We start from the raw sequence: 15,002 nt of genomic DNA, 5'->3' as shown, positions 1-15,002 counted from the left end.
CCGGGCGCCGGCGCCGCTGTTTGCTGCTGGAGGTGCGAGCATGGGGGCGGGGAGGAGCCGCCGACGGTCTCTCGGGGTGTCCACCCCCCAGAACGCGGCCTCCGCGCCCCCACCCACTCGGCCCCGGCGCTGCCCTCACCTCTGACCAGGCAGGTGACCAGGCAGGTGACCAGGCAGGTGACCAGGCAGGCGAGGGAGGCCGCGCGGGGGCAGCTCCCAGTCACCGCCGGCGGCGCCGCCCCCCGGGGGAGGCCGAGGCCCTGTCCCCACTGGACCCCTGGACGCCCGCCCCGCCCTGCCAGGACCCGAGGGAGCCCGTGGGGCGCGGGCAGGGCTCGCGGGGGGCGTCTGACCGCAGCTGGCGGACACTTGCGCGGAAGGTGCGACAGGGGACCAGGGCCAAGCCGAGTTACCTGGAAGGGCGCCTTCCCCGTCAGGCACTGGTAGACGATGGTGCCGATGCTCCACAGGTCCGCCTTCCCGTCGTAGTGCTGGGACATGATGACCTCGGGGGCCTGCAGGACCAGAAGCGGGGTCAGTGTGAGGCCCCCAAACGCCGACCTAAGAAGGAGCCCACCAGGCCACAGCCAACCGGAGCAGAGCCCACCACACCCCAACCAATCAGAGCAGAGCCTGCCGGGCCACAGCCAATCAGAGAAGAGCCCACTGGGCCACAGCCAATCAGAGAAGAGCCCACTGCGCCACAGCCAATCAGAGAAGAGCCCACTGGGCCACAGCCAACCAGAGCGGAGCCCGCCAAACCCCAGCCAATCAGAGCAGAGCCTGCCAGGCCACAGCCAATCAGAGCAGAGCCTGCCGGGCCACAGCCAACCAGAGCAGAGCCCACCACACCCCAGCCAATCAGAGCAGAGCCTGCCGGGCCACAGCCAACCGGAGCAGAGCCCGCCACACCGCAGCCAAACAGCAAGCCCAGCAAGGCGCCCACCCGGCACAGCCCGTTCAAGGCAGACACACCATGTACATGGGGGAGCCGCACAGTGTGGCCGCCATCATGTTGCTCTGGAGGTACCGCGCGAAGCCGAAGTCAGCTGCGGGAGAGACGCGTCAGGACGGGCGCCCGCCCCGGAGCCCCTCCCCGCCGGGCCTGCCCGCCCGCGGCTGACCGATCTTGACGCGGATGCTGTTGGGGTTGGCGCGGCGGCCCGCGGGGTTGGACAGCAGGATGTTCTGCGGCTTCAGGTCCCGGTGGATGATGCCCTTGCTGTGCAGAAGCCGCATGGCGCCCGCGATCTGCTGCAGGAAGAGCCTGATGGTGTCCTCGCTCAGCGTGCGCATGGCTGCGGGGAGAGGCGGCTCAGGCTGGGGGCCGTGTCTGCTCCCCCAGGGGTGAGCCCCGCGCGGCCAGGCCGCTCCCACCACACGCCGGAGAGAGCCAGGCATGGCCGCGGGCCGGGAGGAAACGCCGGCTCAGGAGCACGAGCCACCGCGGGCCGCCGAGACCAGGGCGCGCCTGAAGCTCCCGCGCAGAGCCCGGCGCGCCGGCCCCACCACCCAGCCCCGGGCTGCAGCTGCTCCAAGACGGGAGGCCGCCGCCCAGCCTCGGTGCCGCGGTTCCGCCCGGGTCCCGCTCCCGCCCCTCTTCCCGGCATCCAGACAGCGGCCAGCCGCGCGCAGCCGGACCGCAGCCACAGTCTCCACTCCGCCCGGCCTCAGCGTCTGTCTCCCAGGCTGGACGGTGGGGTCCTCCCCGCGGGGGACGAGGCGAGGGGGCCAGCGGGTCCTGCCCATCTACCAGCCCGGCACTCCCGCCCCAGCGCCGTGAGGGCGACGCGAGGCTGAGCCGGCGTTCGAGCAGCCCTGCCGGCTCCAGGGTGCTCAGGCGCAAGTCCCCGGAACCATCCCAGCGCCACCTCCAGACCCTCCGGACACACCCGAGAGGCCGCCGGCGCCGTGGCCCGGACCCCCACCCAGGGAGCCTGGGAACAGACGGGCGCCCACCTGCTCTCCTTCCCTCTGCCCTGCCCGGCCCTGCGCAGCACATCCTCCTCCCATCCGCCACGCGGCTCAACTTTGGGTGGGCCAAGAGCCACCTTCCACCCACACTATGAAGACAACAGCCCCGCGCCCCTTGTTTGTGCGGCTCCCGTGGCCTCATTCGACCAGAGGCCTCGGGCTACTTTGGTCACAGCTGTTTCCTCAAGCAAGGGGGAGGCGGGTGGATGGACCGAATGCTACCAACTGGGAGCCGCTCAGCCCCCTGCATCCCCTCAGGAGTCCCAAGGGGACGAGAAAGAGCCAATCTCACAATCAGCCAGGGACCCACTCGAGCCAGGCTGCCTTCCAGGCTGGGCCAGGGTGGCCCTGGGTGCGGGGCCCTGGGGGGCCGGCTGGCAGCCCAACTGGCACAGCTGTGCACTCACTGTGCAGGTAGTCGGCCAGGTCCCCACCGTTGCAGTACTGCAAAAGACCAGACACGCATCAGGCTGCAGCAGGGACCAGGGCCCAACTCTCCACCCCTCACACTTGGACACTACTCCCTGGGCCCTCCGGCACCTGCCCACCCCAGGGCAGGTGTCCCCACAGTCCCTGCTGGAAGACATCAGTAGTGATGCTCAGCAGTCATGGCAGCTCACACCTGTAATCCCAGCACTTTGGGAGGCCGAGGTGGGCAGATCGCTAGAAGTCAGGAGTTCAAGACCAGCCTGGCCAACGTGGCGAAACCCCATCTCTACTAGAACTACAAAAATTAGCCGGGCTTGGTGGCACACACCTGTAATCCCAGCTACTCGGGAGGCTGAGGCAGGAAGATTGCTTGAACCCGGAGGTGGAGGTTGCAGTGAGCTGAGATCGCACCACTGCACTCCAGCCTGGGCGACAGTGAGACTCCATCTCAAAAAAAGAGAAAAGGTGCTCGTCACCCTCCCCCCTGGCCACATCCCTCCCTCTGGGGCTCCCAGGGCCATGGCCATCAGCCTGCACTTGTCCTCACACCACAAGGCACTCACCTCCATGACCAGGTAGACAGAATTAGCCATTTCCTGCAAGACAGAAAAGAGGCTGTGAGAGGTCCCAGTGCCCCCGGGCCCTACTGCAGGGAGTCTGGCTCAGCCCCAATTCAGCCTGGGCAGGCCCTGCAGTGCCAGGACTTAGCTGGTCATCCGGCAGCCAGGAGACGAGGACATCTGTGGGCCACGTGCTTTGTAGGTGGGTGTGTTCTGTGTTTTGTGGCCATCCAGGTCTCCATCATGATCAAGGTAAAGGCCCCTGGTCCCCCATATAAGCGACAACTCCTGGCAGAGGACATACCCTCTAGCAGGAAGGGTGAAGGCCAGGTGTGTGGGCAGGGCTTGGCCCTCAGGCCACAGACACTTCTCAGCTCCTGAGCCCAGGATCAAAGACGCCCCAACAGGGCTGGTCGCAGTGGCTCACGCGACCCTGTAATCCCAGCACCATGGGAGGCCAAGGTGGGTGGATCACAAGGTCAGTGTTTGAAACCAGCCTGGCCAACATGGTGAAACCCCGTCTCTACTGAAAATACAAAACTTAAACAGACGTGGTGGTTCACACCTGTAATCCCAACACTTTGGGAGGCCGAGGCAGGTGGATCACAAGGTCAGCAGTTCGACACCAGCCTGACCAACATGGTGAAACTCCGTCTCTATTAAAATACTAAAATTAGCCAGGCGTGGTGGCGCGCGCCTGTAATCCCAGCTACCCAGGAGGCTAAGGCAGGAAAATCACTTGAACCCGGGAGGAGAAGGTTGCAGTGAGCTAAGACCGTGCCACTGCACTCCAGCCTGGGCAACAGAGTGAGACTCCATCTCAAAAAAAATTAAAAAGAGACGCCAACAGATTGCAGATTGGCACTGCCAGGCTGACCCAGAGGCCTGGAGGCCTCCAGCTGCCCTACCCCAACCTGGCTGCAGCTTAGGCTGCCACCCCTCGACCCAATGCCTTCGGTCAGAGGCATCCCAGCCACCCCCTCCACTGCTGGGCCAACAAGGCCTGGCCAGCAGCTGCTCAGCCCTCAGCTCAGACACAGACCTGACCAGGGGTGCCACCTGCACCTGCCCTTGCCTGCCCCATGAAACTCAGAGTGAGCCACAGGCACAGACACAGCACACACCCCAACGGCCAGCGTGCATACCCCCTCACCTGGGACTGGGAGCCTCCCTGTAGCCCACCACTCACTCCCCGCAGCCACAGGAACAAGCCCTCATCACTCCCGTTTCACAGACAAGGAGAGTGAGGCCCAGGAAGCCACATCAAACCAGGCAGGCTGGGCTGGAGGAGCGAGGGCCCCACATACCCAATTCGGGGCCTCCGAACAGGAGGAAGCCCTCAAAGCCCCTCCCTCTGCCCTGTACACATCCACACGCTCTAGCCCCTCCCCCTGCCCTGTACACATCCACACGCTCTAGCCCCTCCCCCTGCCCTGTACACATCCACACGCTCTAGGCCCTCCCCCTGCCCTGTACACATCCACACAAAGCCCCTCCCTCTGCCCTGTACACATCCACACGCTCTAGCCCCTCCCTCTGCCCTGTACACATCCACACAAAGCCCCTCCCCCTGCCCTGTACACATCCACACAAAGCCCCTCCCCCTGCCCTGTACACATCCACACGCTCTAGGTGCTTGCAGGGAAGCGAGTCTACACACTATTGTACGGCCATCCCACTTCTACCCCTGAGCGGGCCCAAGCTGTCTCAAAGCAAAGGGGAGCTGTGTCTGGAGGGGGGCTGCAGGGAGAACACCCCTCGGTGCCTGTGGGAGCAGGGTCCCACACAGGACTCCTGCTCAGCCCCCAGTCCCAGGAGGCCCCGACCAATCAGAAGGCATCCCTGATGGGGGGACAACCACAAAGCCACTGGGTATATCTGCTTCATAACGTGAGAAGCCCGTGCCCCCAGAGCTGCCCCCACAGAGGAGCTGTGGGCTGGACAAGGATGCTGAGTGGGGACAGGCTCAGGAAAGGGTGCTCTTAGGGCGGCTAAGGCCGATGCTGCTCAGGCAGCAACCCCAGGATCCACAGACACCGCATGGCTGGCCCAGAGGGAGACCCAGAAACCCAGGCACAGCCTAGAGAAGGTGGGACCTGTCCACCAGGCAGGCCTCAGCCCACCCCACCCATGCCTGTGCACCCCAAGCCCAGGGCTCCCAGCAGCCGTGGGGAGAACAATCCACACGGGGTACAGGATGGGGCAAAGGGGACTGCAGGGACAGCTCCGGGCAGAACCCAGGAAGGAAGGGGAGACAAAGCTAGAACGAGAAATAACTTCAGGACTGCAATGTCCACTCCGTGACCTGGGCCCCACCATTACCCTCCCCACAGCCCCTCCAGTGAGTGCCCATAGGTGCCCACATTTCTCCTCTCCTCTCTGGGGGCCACCTGCCCTGGATCACAGAGCCAGGGGCTCCCCAAGACCTGACCTGCTCACCAGAGCTCCAAACCCACCAGCAAAGCCAGCACAACCAGGGATGTGTAAAGACAGAGGCACCCTGGGGGAACGCCCATGTGTGCACAGCGGGAGCCCAGCACCCCATCCCCCAGCCACCGACTCAGGACCGGCCTGTGTGGGACAGGAGCTCCCTCTGGGCAGGGGGTGCTAACTGAAGCCCTGTGGCTTCCTCCCACCCCCAAACACTAAGGCAGCCACCTCTCACCCCTAGAAAGGCAAAGGCCTGGCCGGGTATGGTGGCTCAGGCTTATCCCAGCACGTTGGGAGGCCAAGGCCAGAGGATCGCCTGAGACCAGCAGTTTGAGACCAGCCTGGGCAACATAGCAAAACCCCATCTCTACAACAAAATACAAAAATTATCTAGGCGTGACAGTGCACGCCTGTAGTCCCAGCTACTCGAGGCTGAGGTGGGAGGATGGCTTAGGCCCAGGAGGCCACAGCTACAGTGAGCCGGGAGTTGGTGTCACTTTCTGCACTCCAGGATGGGTGACGGAACGAGACTTGTCTCAAAAAGAAGAAAGGCAGAGGCCCACCAGGGAGACCCCTGTGGCACCAGTGACTGGCCCTGGGCCCACAAGACCCTGGCAAGAAGGCTCTTCCCCCACCCCATCTGCTGCCCACACTCCAGCCAGGGTCCCCAACACCCCTATCCAGGACACCTGGCCCTGCCATCCCTCCAGCCACATTGGCCTCATAAGTGCTGGAACCCACCTCGCTACTGACACGTCTAGACCCCTGGCCTTGCCCCAGAGTCACAGATGTCACGCCTAGGTTGCCTTCCTAGAGACCCCTCTGCCCTCCCCACTGTGCTGGCCACCCTCTTCCATCCCCAAAACTTCAGGGGGCACCACCAACTCCCAGGAGGGAGTGGGCAGGGCCCTGCACTTCAGATGGTCCCTTGCAGAAGCCAAGGCCTGGCCCAGGCTCAGCCTGTCTCCTAAAAGGTCCTCCCCAGCAGGGGACTCAGGGCCAGTGGGGGTGGGGCTACAGGGTAGTGTGGGGCTGCAGGGTAGGGTGGGGGCACCCACCTTACCACAGGCATTTGGGTCTTCCCAACTCCCCTGGGACAGATGACAGCTTCAGACAGGCCCTCAGGGCTGTGGGCATCCAACTCCCTGAGCTGGGCGTCAGGGGCACACCAGGGCCTCTCCCACACCTCCTGTGAAGTCCAAGTGCACCAGCCCTGCAGGAGCCCAGGTAGCAGGCCATAACCAGCCCACTTCCCATACGAGCACACTGAGGCCCCAGAGGTTGGGAGGCACGCCCAGGCTGGGAAGTGGCAAGACAGCCCAAGCAGGTGGGCTGGAGTCCCGTCCTCACTCTCTGCCAGTGCCAGTGCCAAGCCAATAACCCTCTGTGTCCCCGGAAGGGCCTAGCTTTGCTGCCTCCAACCCTGGCAGGGTCAGGGATGAAGAGTGAGGACAAACAAGCCCAGGCCCACCCCCTGCCAGGGCTTAGGGGAGCTCCTCCAGGGCAGCTGCAGGCCCAGGTCCTGCGCCACAACACCTCCCCGACAGGTCCCCCAGCTGGGCCTGCCCACCCTTCCCACAGGCAGCGACTCTCTCTGGGGCTCTTGACCGGGGTCAGGTGAAAGCACAGCCTTGCCGGCCAAGCTGACCTCCCCTGCCCAGCCCTGGGCCCACCCAGAACCCACACAGGGCATCGGGTTCCACTTCTGCCTTGCAGCTAAATTTGGTTTTCACAAGCTACCCTGGGGAGCGGGGACCAGGCATGCTCCCAGCATCAAGCCACCCAGTTAAAGACACCAGAAAGGGCCATGACTGCCTCCCTGGGCTCCAGGGCAGGAAACGGCCACCCCAGGCCGAGCAGCTCGCCTCCCACGGCAGGGCCTGGGGGTCCATCCCGTGGTGACACACACAGCGGTGGCCACAGGGCCCACGCCCTAATCAAACAGGGCAGGCTCCCTGCACCATCATCCGCACCCCAGGAGGTGGGTCCCACCTTGTCGCCTATTTTAAGGGAGAAACGGAACGGCTGCTGACCATTCCACAGGGCTGTCCCTGAAAAATCCCAGCACATGCATCCGAGGTTCAGAACACTTCAAAAAGGCAGCAAAATCAACACCCCACTGTCTCCGGGCAGCGTGCCTGAGGGACCCGGGACAGCACCCCCCAGGCAGGCCGGCCCCCACACCCCGCACACATGCACGCACGCACGCACAGCCAGCCAGGTGTCCCAGGCAGCCTGGCACGGGTGTCTGGGCACGTAGGAGGCTGCCCCACCCCTGGGGTGCTAAGGTGCTTTACTTAATAGGATCCAGGCTCCCACCCTCTGCCAGTCCTACTCCTGTCTGGTGATCCTGGGCTGGGCCTGGTGAGCAGGCACTGACCTAGTTCACGCCTCCAGAGCTGGCCTTCTTGGCTCCAAAAAGTGGCAAAAGCCACAGCTGTGGCTGGACAGAACCACTCTGCACCCCCAGGCGGGGTTCCTGGACAGCTCCCAAAAGGGAAGGGATGCCGGCTCCACCCTAAGAAGGAAGGGCCGCCCTCTGGCCCTGGGGAACCACTAGCAGCCGCCCATTGTGTGTGGGCCTCCTGGGGCTACAGCCCAGGCTGACCTCTGCAGCCTCCCGCCTGCTGGGTCTGGGGGTCTGGACAACCCAGGAGTCAGTCGCAGCGGGTTGAGGCACGTCCCTAGATGCAGTGAGGCAGGGGTGGGTGGCCTGACCCTTCTGAGGGCACAACCTTGCTTGGAAAAGGCAGGGAACAATTCCAGTGCAAGCAGGGGTGGGGGGCTGGGGGGCAGTGTAAGCTGCAGAGACCCTCGGGAAGACGCCCACTCCACACATTCCTCCCGAGACCCGGCCATCCTAGTTGGCGCACACCCCAATGAAACCTGCTCCCAGCAGCTCTGTCCTTCAGGCGGCTGAGACCCGTCCCCCAGCCGTTGCGGACAGATACTGATACCAGGTGACAGTCCCACAACGGGGTAATGCGCAGAAATAAAAACCAACTCCTGTCACCCACAGAGACACAGCACCCCTCAAACCTACGGCTGACATCCCACCTCCAGGCTTAAAGTCAGCATGTGGCAAAGGGAGCAGCCCAGGATATGGGCATGGCTTTGGGCTGGCGCTTGCTACACCACACAGGGCCTGTTGTGGTGCACCTTCTCATCTGTTTTGCACCTTCCAGTATTTTTATCCCATGATTTTTTTCTTTTTCTTTTTTTTTTCTTTTGAGACGGAGTCTCGTTCTGTCACCCAGGCTGGAGTGTAGTGGCGCGATCTCGGCTCACTGCAACCTCTACCTCCCAGGTTCAAGCGATTCTCCTGCCTCAGCCTTCCAAGTAGCTGGGACTACAGGTGTGCACCACCATGCCCGGCTAATTTTTGTACTTTTAGTAGAGAAGGGGTTTTGCCATGTTGGCCAGGCTGGTCTCGAACTCCTGACCTCAGGTGATCTGCCCACCTTGGTCACCAGAAGTACTGGGAATACAGGCGTTAGTCACCACGCCCGGTCTTATCCCATGATTTTAAAAGTTAAAAAAAAAGATACACACCACTTTGGAGGTAATTCCAGAACTGCCTGGGCCCTGGGGGCCCCTTCACAGGCCCCTGCCCGGGAGCTGGGTACCCCCCCCATGGGTTTCTACTCGGCCTGCATCCTGCCCCAACTCCCGCTGCAGACAGCCCCCCCGCCAGACCAGCCCAGGCCTGGCAGTCCCCTCCTCACTCTGGGATGGGGAGTCACAGTCTCATGCCGGGCTGGACTGCCTGGACCCACGGTCTCCCAGGCCCCTAAGCAGGCCTGGACACCTCTTGACTCGGGTCTCCACGGGGGAGCACACCTCTTGACTCAGGTCTCCACCACAGGTAACTCACGGGCAACGGCTCTATCTGCAGGGCCTGAGTGAGTCACACCTGAGTGGCCCAGCAAGGCCTTCAGCTGCAAGGAACCTGTCAGTTGGCGTGCTGGCCACTGGGGCCACCGTTAGCAAGGCCTGTAGCCATCAGCCCTCCTCCCAGGGCACGCTGGGCAGGATCCCAGCCTGGCTCCACAGCCCCACACCCTGATTCCTGTGGTGGCGCACTCCTGGGGCCAGGCAAGTGCAGACGCTGCCACCACACCCTCAATAAGGAGGCCAGGTGCTGCAGCTGCTCCCAACAGCTGTAGTGGACTCAAAGAGCATAACCCAAGGTACACACTTCCCAGGCACTCACACTTTCACAATGTTTATGGATAAAAAAGAAACCCAATACACAAAACCCAACACGATAAAAATAACCTCAACTGTCAACAAACAACATGGAGGGGAATACCTGCAACCTATCACAAAGAAGCTACTTTCCTTCATATATAAAGGACGCCTACCAATCAATATTTACAGAGCACTTACAACGTGGCAGGCATAGTTCTAAGGACTTAACACACTCAAGTTGCCATCACAACCACAACGGTTTTCATTTTTGTTTTTTGTTTTTTTGTTTTTTTTTTTGAGACGGAGTCTCGCTCTGTCACCCAGGCTGGAGTGCAGTGGCCGGATCTCAGCTCACTGCAAGCTCCGCCTCCCAGGTTCACGCCATTCTCCTGCCTCAGCCTCCCGAGTAGCTGGGACTATAGGCGCCCGCCACCTCGCCCAGCTAGTTTTTTGTATTTTTTAGTAGAGACGGGGTTTCACCGTGTTAGCCAGGATGGTCTCGATCTCCTGACCTCGTGATCCGCCCGTCTCGGCCTCCCAAAGTGCTGGGATTACAGGCGTGAGCCACCGCGCCCGGCCTTGTTTTTTTTTTTTTTGATAGATTCGCCCTGTCTCCCAGGCTGGAGTGCAGCGGCGCAATCTCGGCTCACTGCCGCCTCCGCCTCCTGGGTTCAAGCGAATCTACTGCCTCAGCCTCATGAGTAGCTGGGACTATAGGCATGGGCCACCATGCCCGGCTAATTTTTGTATTTTAACAGAGGCGGGGTTTCACCATGTTGGCCAGGATAGTCTCGATCTCCTGACCTCGTGATCCACATGCCTCAGCCTCCCAAAGTGCTGGGATTACAGGCCTGAGCCACTGCACCCAGTCAACAGTTTTTAAAAGGTAAGAAAACTGAGGTGCCAGGAGGCTGCCTGCCCAAGGTCACACAGGTAAATATTAGAGTTAAGGCCCAGCGAACGGCAGAATGGCTCAGGGGCCATGGTGTTAAGCATGGTACCCTTCAACCTTGGCAAAAAAGGGATCAAGAACTTGCCAGAAATATGTGCCTAACCAGGTATGGTGGTGCATACCTGTAGTCCCAGCTACTCTGGAGGCTGAAGTGGGAGGATCTCTTGAGTTCAGGTGTTCAAGGCTGCAGTGAGCCATGATTATGCCACTGCACTCCAGCCTGGGCAAGGGAGTGAGTCCCAGTCTCTTTTAAAAAATGTATTAAAATAGGCCCGAAGTGGTGGCTCCTGCCTGTAATCCCAGCACTTTGGGAGGCTGAGGCGGGCGGATCAGCTGAGGTCAGGAGTTCTAGACCAGCCTGACCAACACAGAGAAACCATGTCTCTACTAAAAGTACAAAATTAGCCGGGTGTGGTGGCACATGCCTGTAATCCCAGCTACTCGGGAGGCTGAGGCAGGAGAATTGCTTGAACCAGGGAGGTGGAGGTTGTGGTGAGCCGAGATAGTGCCATTGCACTCCAGCCTGGGCAACAAGAGTGAAACTCCATCTCAAAAAGACATATATATAAAATACAGAAATATATTGTGAAGGCTGGGCACGGTGGTTCATGCCTGTAATCCCAGCACTTCGGGAGGCCGAGGTGGGAGAATCGCTTGAACCCAGGAGGCAGAGGTTCCAATAAGTCAAGATCGCGCCATTGCACTCCAGCCTGGGTGACGATTGAAGCTCCATCTCAAAAAAAAAAAAAAATACATTGTACAAAGGACAAGTGGTATTTCTAACATTCCCATGCTCAGATAGTGAAGCTCATTCATCACCAATGAAAAAGAAAACCGACCAGGCACGGTGGTTCACTCCTGCAATCCCAGCACTTTGGGAGGCCGAGGCTGGTGGATCATGAGGTCAGAAGTTCGAGACCAGGCTGGCCAACACGGTGAAACCCTGTCTCTACTAAAAATACAAAAATCAGCTGGGTGTGGTGGCACACGCCTGTACTTGGGAGGCTGAGGCAGGGGAATCGCTTGGACCCGGGAGGCGGAGGTTGCAGTGAGGCGAGATCGCGCCACTGCACTCCATTCTGGGTGAAAAGAAGAAAACTCCATCTCAAAAAAAAAAAAAAAAAAAAAGAATAGCAAAACCATAAGAGACATCATTTTCCACTTCTCACATGAGCCACGATGGAAACCTCTGAGAGCCGCCCTCCTGGCAAGGAGCTAGGGAGACATGTGCTTGGAGTCAGGCTGAGAGACCACTGGCATTGCCTCTCTGGAGGTCAATTTGGCAAAAACTACCCAAATTAAAAACCAGCATGCCTCCCACCCAAGGATTCCACTTCTAGGGATCCAGTCACAACCATCCTGATGTACCAGCATCCCAAAATAACCCCATGTCCCACCTACAGGGCCTCGGGGAAATCAGTTACGGAATCTCAGGCAACGGGCACCCCATGGCTGAAAATCACCACGGCGGCCCCAATCAGGACAGCAGCGAGCACCTCCACAATGGCTCCCCCAGCCCGAGAGCACTCCCTCTCACAGCCCTCACAGCCCGTGCTTTCTGCTTCACAGAGGAAGAAACAGGGCCGCAAACTGAAGAAGCCGTGTGTGCACGTGGCAGCCAGGACTGGGCCCCTCATCAGCGTCAGCCGGGCTCTCGACCACTGCGCTTACAGATGGTGACCTCTAACAGAGAGGGGTAAACTTTTTGAGGGATTTTTTTGTTTTGTTTTGTTTTTTTGAGACAGGGTCACACTCTGCTGCCCAGGCTGGAATGCAGTGGCAAGATCACGGCTCACTGCAGCCTCAAACTCCTGGGCTTGATCAATCCTCCCACAACCTTCAGAGTAGCTGAGACATGCCACTATGCCTGGCTAATTTTCTTTCTTTTTTTTTTAAAGAGAGCAAGTCTTGCTATGTTGCCCAGGCTGGTCTGTCCTGGCCTCCCACAGTGCTACGGTCACAGGTGTGATCCACTGTGCCTGGCCGAGGGGTAAACTTTCTGATATGGATTGAGCCAGCACAGAACCTTCCCCAAGCTGTACTCTTTGAAAGACAGGGTCTCGCTCAGTCGCCCAGGCTGGATGGAGCGCAGACTATACTCTTAAGTGACAAAATTCACGGTGCAGAGAGGTGGGTGTGGTTGGAAGGACACACATGAACACATCGTCTTGTAAGGACGGCTGTCCCCAGTGGCACAGAAACAACTAAGGCAGGTGCCTGAGAGCGGAGGACAGCAGGACTCCATCCAGGGGGCTGGACTCTTACCTTTACCACACTCCCTCCTGTAATGTTTGCAGATTTTCTTTTATCACTCAAATTGTTCATTACCCATTTTTAAAAGCCAATTATTTTTTCCTGGGTTTGGGTGCCTGCCTCAAACATTGCCTTACCGACACAGGGCAACAATCCCCGCACCTGTGGGGCGAGGGCAGGCTGAGCTGCAGCTCCAGCAGAGCCTGGTGCCCGGAGACAGGAGCGCCTGCAGCAGGCCGCTCTAAGTGCTTCCTGAGTAGAGGAAGCCGCAGTGTTGCCAACACTGGAGGAAGTGGCAGATGCCCACAACCAGGTGTGTGTGGCCGACTGGGATGGAGCGGGGGCTGGGGATACTGGCCCTGGGTCTGTGGGGGTCATGCAGACAGTCACAGGGCCTGGCCTGGAGATGCCCAGGACTGGACCTGGGGAGCCCTGGAGGGGAGCAGGAGGCAGCGTAGCCCAGGGTGGAGGGGGCTCCTTGGAGTCACTGCCTGGCCAGGGACAGCTGCCCACTCCTTGCTGGCTCCCAGCGCCATGACGCATGTCCAGGCTGTGGCCCAGGCAGGAGGCTTCCAAACATGGGGAGGATGAGGAAAGAAGAGGAAAGGAGGGAGGAAAGCAGGGAGAAAAGGGGTGGGAAGAGGGCGGGAAAAGCAGCGGGAGGGGTGGCCCCGTTCCAGGACACAGTGTGCCTGGGTTTCCAGGTACTTGTTGGACCTGGGCCCTCCTCACCCGACACCTTGTGACAAGCCTCGGTCCCCAAGGCCACAGCAAAGCTCTGACAGGCGGAGGGAGGAGGCTACCAAAACACAGCCCGCCAGCCCTTCCCTCAGCCAGGGGCCGGGCCCTGGGCTCAGTAAACAGGTCGCAGAGCCATTAGTCAGCACTTTGGTCGGGCGGATCTCCCGCCTCAGGTTCCTGGTCCCCAGGAGGGCACCCTGGCTCCCACAGCCCCAGCCTGGCCTGCCCTGAGCCCCGGGACATGGGGGCAACATGAAAGCCAGCTGGTCCCACCGCCTGCATCCTGGGGCCAGCCGGGCCTGAGGTCATCTCCTTGGCCAGCCAGCGGCAGCCGCCTGTGCCCGGGCTCGGCCCTGACTGCCAGCGAGCAGGAGTCTCCGGCGGCCCCTCCCCCGCCCTGTCTGACGCAGAGCAAGGCCGGCCAATGCCGGCCGCAGGAGCAATGTCAACAAACACACGGCCTAGACAGGTGGGCCAGGCCGGCAGTGCTGCCAGGGCCTGCCTGGGACGCTGGACTCAGGCAGGGCCCCTAGGACTGACACCCGGCGGGGAAGGGATGCCTGGTCAGGGGAACTCAGCCCTGCCCTCGGGGCGCCCTGCGGCCCAGACACCCCCTCCCCGGTCTCACAGCTGGGGAAGTCACAGCAAGAGCCAGCCCCAGCCCAGGCCTGGACCCAGGGTGGAGTCTCCAGGGGCCCAGTAGACCCCAGCCTGGACAGGCTCAACACCAGTGCTCACCAGGGGATCCAGCACCTGGGGCCACAGTCTCCCATCCCCGTCCCCGGCACACAGCAGCCCGGAGGCCTTACCTGGAAGTCGTACAGGGCCACGATGTTTTCATGTTTCAGTTCCTAGGACAGAAACCCAAGTTTCTTATCAGTGTGGGGAGGGGGGCTCGCCCTCGCCCACACACCCTCCCCAAGCACTAGCTCACCTTCAGGATTTTGATTTCCTTCCCCAGCAGGGTCTGAGATTTGGCGAGGTTCTTCTTGTTAATGCACTTGACGGCGACCTCCAAATCGTGCTTCTGAAAGCCAAACGTGCAACTTCAGGGCCAGGGCTGCCCCTCGCAGGCCTCCCCCAGACCCCACACCGCACAGGTGGGACCCTGAGACGATCCCGGTTGGGTATCCCGGGACTGGAAGGCCGAGTGGGGAGCCAGGTTGAGGATCGGGCTGGGGGTCCTGGGGTAGGGATCCAGCCTGGAAAGCCAGGCTGTGGGACAGGGCGCGGGGTGTCCCGGGGTAAGGGTTTGGACAGGAAAGTCGTGCTGGGGGTCTCGGAGTGGGGATCTGGGCTGGCAAGCCAGGCAGTGGATCCTGAGGTGGGAGTCGGCCTGGAAAGCCCGGCAGGGGATCTCGGGGCGGGAGTCTGTACTGGAAAGTCGGGCTGGGGGTCGCGGGGTAGGGATCCTGGGGTGGGGGTCGGCCTGGAAAGTCGGGCGGGACTCTCGGGCGGCGTGGGGGGGGGGG

At 61.0% G+C, this 15,002-nt stretch overlaps 1 protein-coding gene across 1 annotated transcript in view; it reads right to left on the bottom strand.

Annotated features, from left to right (window-relative positions):
- The window catches only part of ULK1 (unc-51 like autophagy activating kinase 1), a 60,528-nt gene that overhangs the window by 13,054 nt on the left and 32,472 nt on the right, over positions 1–15,002 (bottom strand). The window contains exons 3-10 of the mRNA XM_025402855.1: positions 14,624–14,959; positions 14,465–14,557; positions 14,340–14,381; positions 2,967–2,999; positions 2,382–2,418; positions 1,125–1,298; positions 976–1,049; positions 414–515 (exon numbers count right to left, since the gene is read on the bottom strand). Of these exons, the coding sequence (XP_025258640.1) occupies positions 414–515; positions 976–1,049; positions 1,125–1,298; positions 2,382–2,418; positions 2,967–2,999; positions 14,340–14,381; positions 14,465–14,557; positions 14,624–14,959 (891 nt within the window). The remainder of the gene's footprint in view (positions 1–413; positions 516–975; positions 1,050–1,124; positions 1,299–2,381; positions 2,419–2,966; positions 3,000–14,339; positions 14,382–14,464; positions 14,558–14,623; positions 14,960–15,002) is intronic.

The sequence above is a fragment of the Theropithecus gelada genome, chromosome 11 (genome assembly GCF_003255815.1).
Source record: "Theropithecus gelada isolate Dixy chromosome 11, Tgel_1.0, whole genome shotgun sequence".
NCBI lineage: Eukaryota > Metazoa > Chordata > Mammalia > Primates > Cercopithecidae > Theropithecus > Theropithecus gelada.
This window is presented reverse-complemented; position numbering and strand designations above follow the sequence as displayed.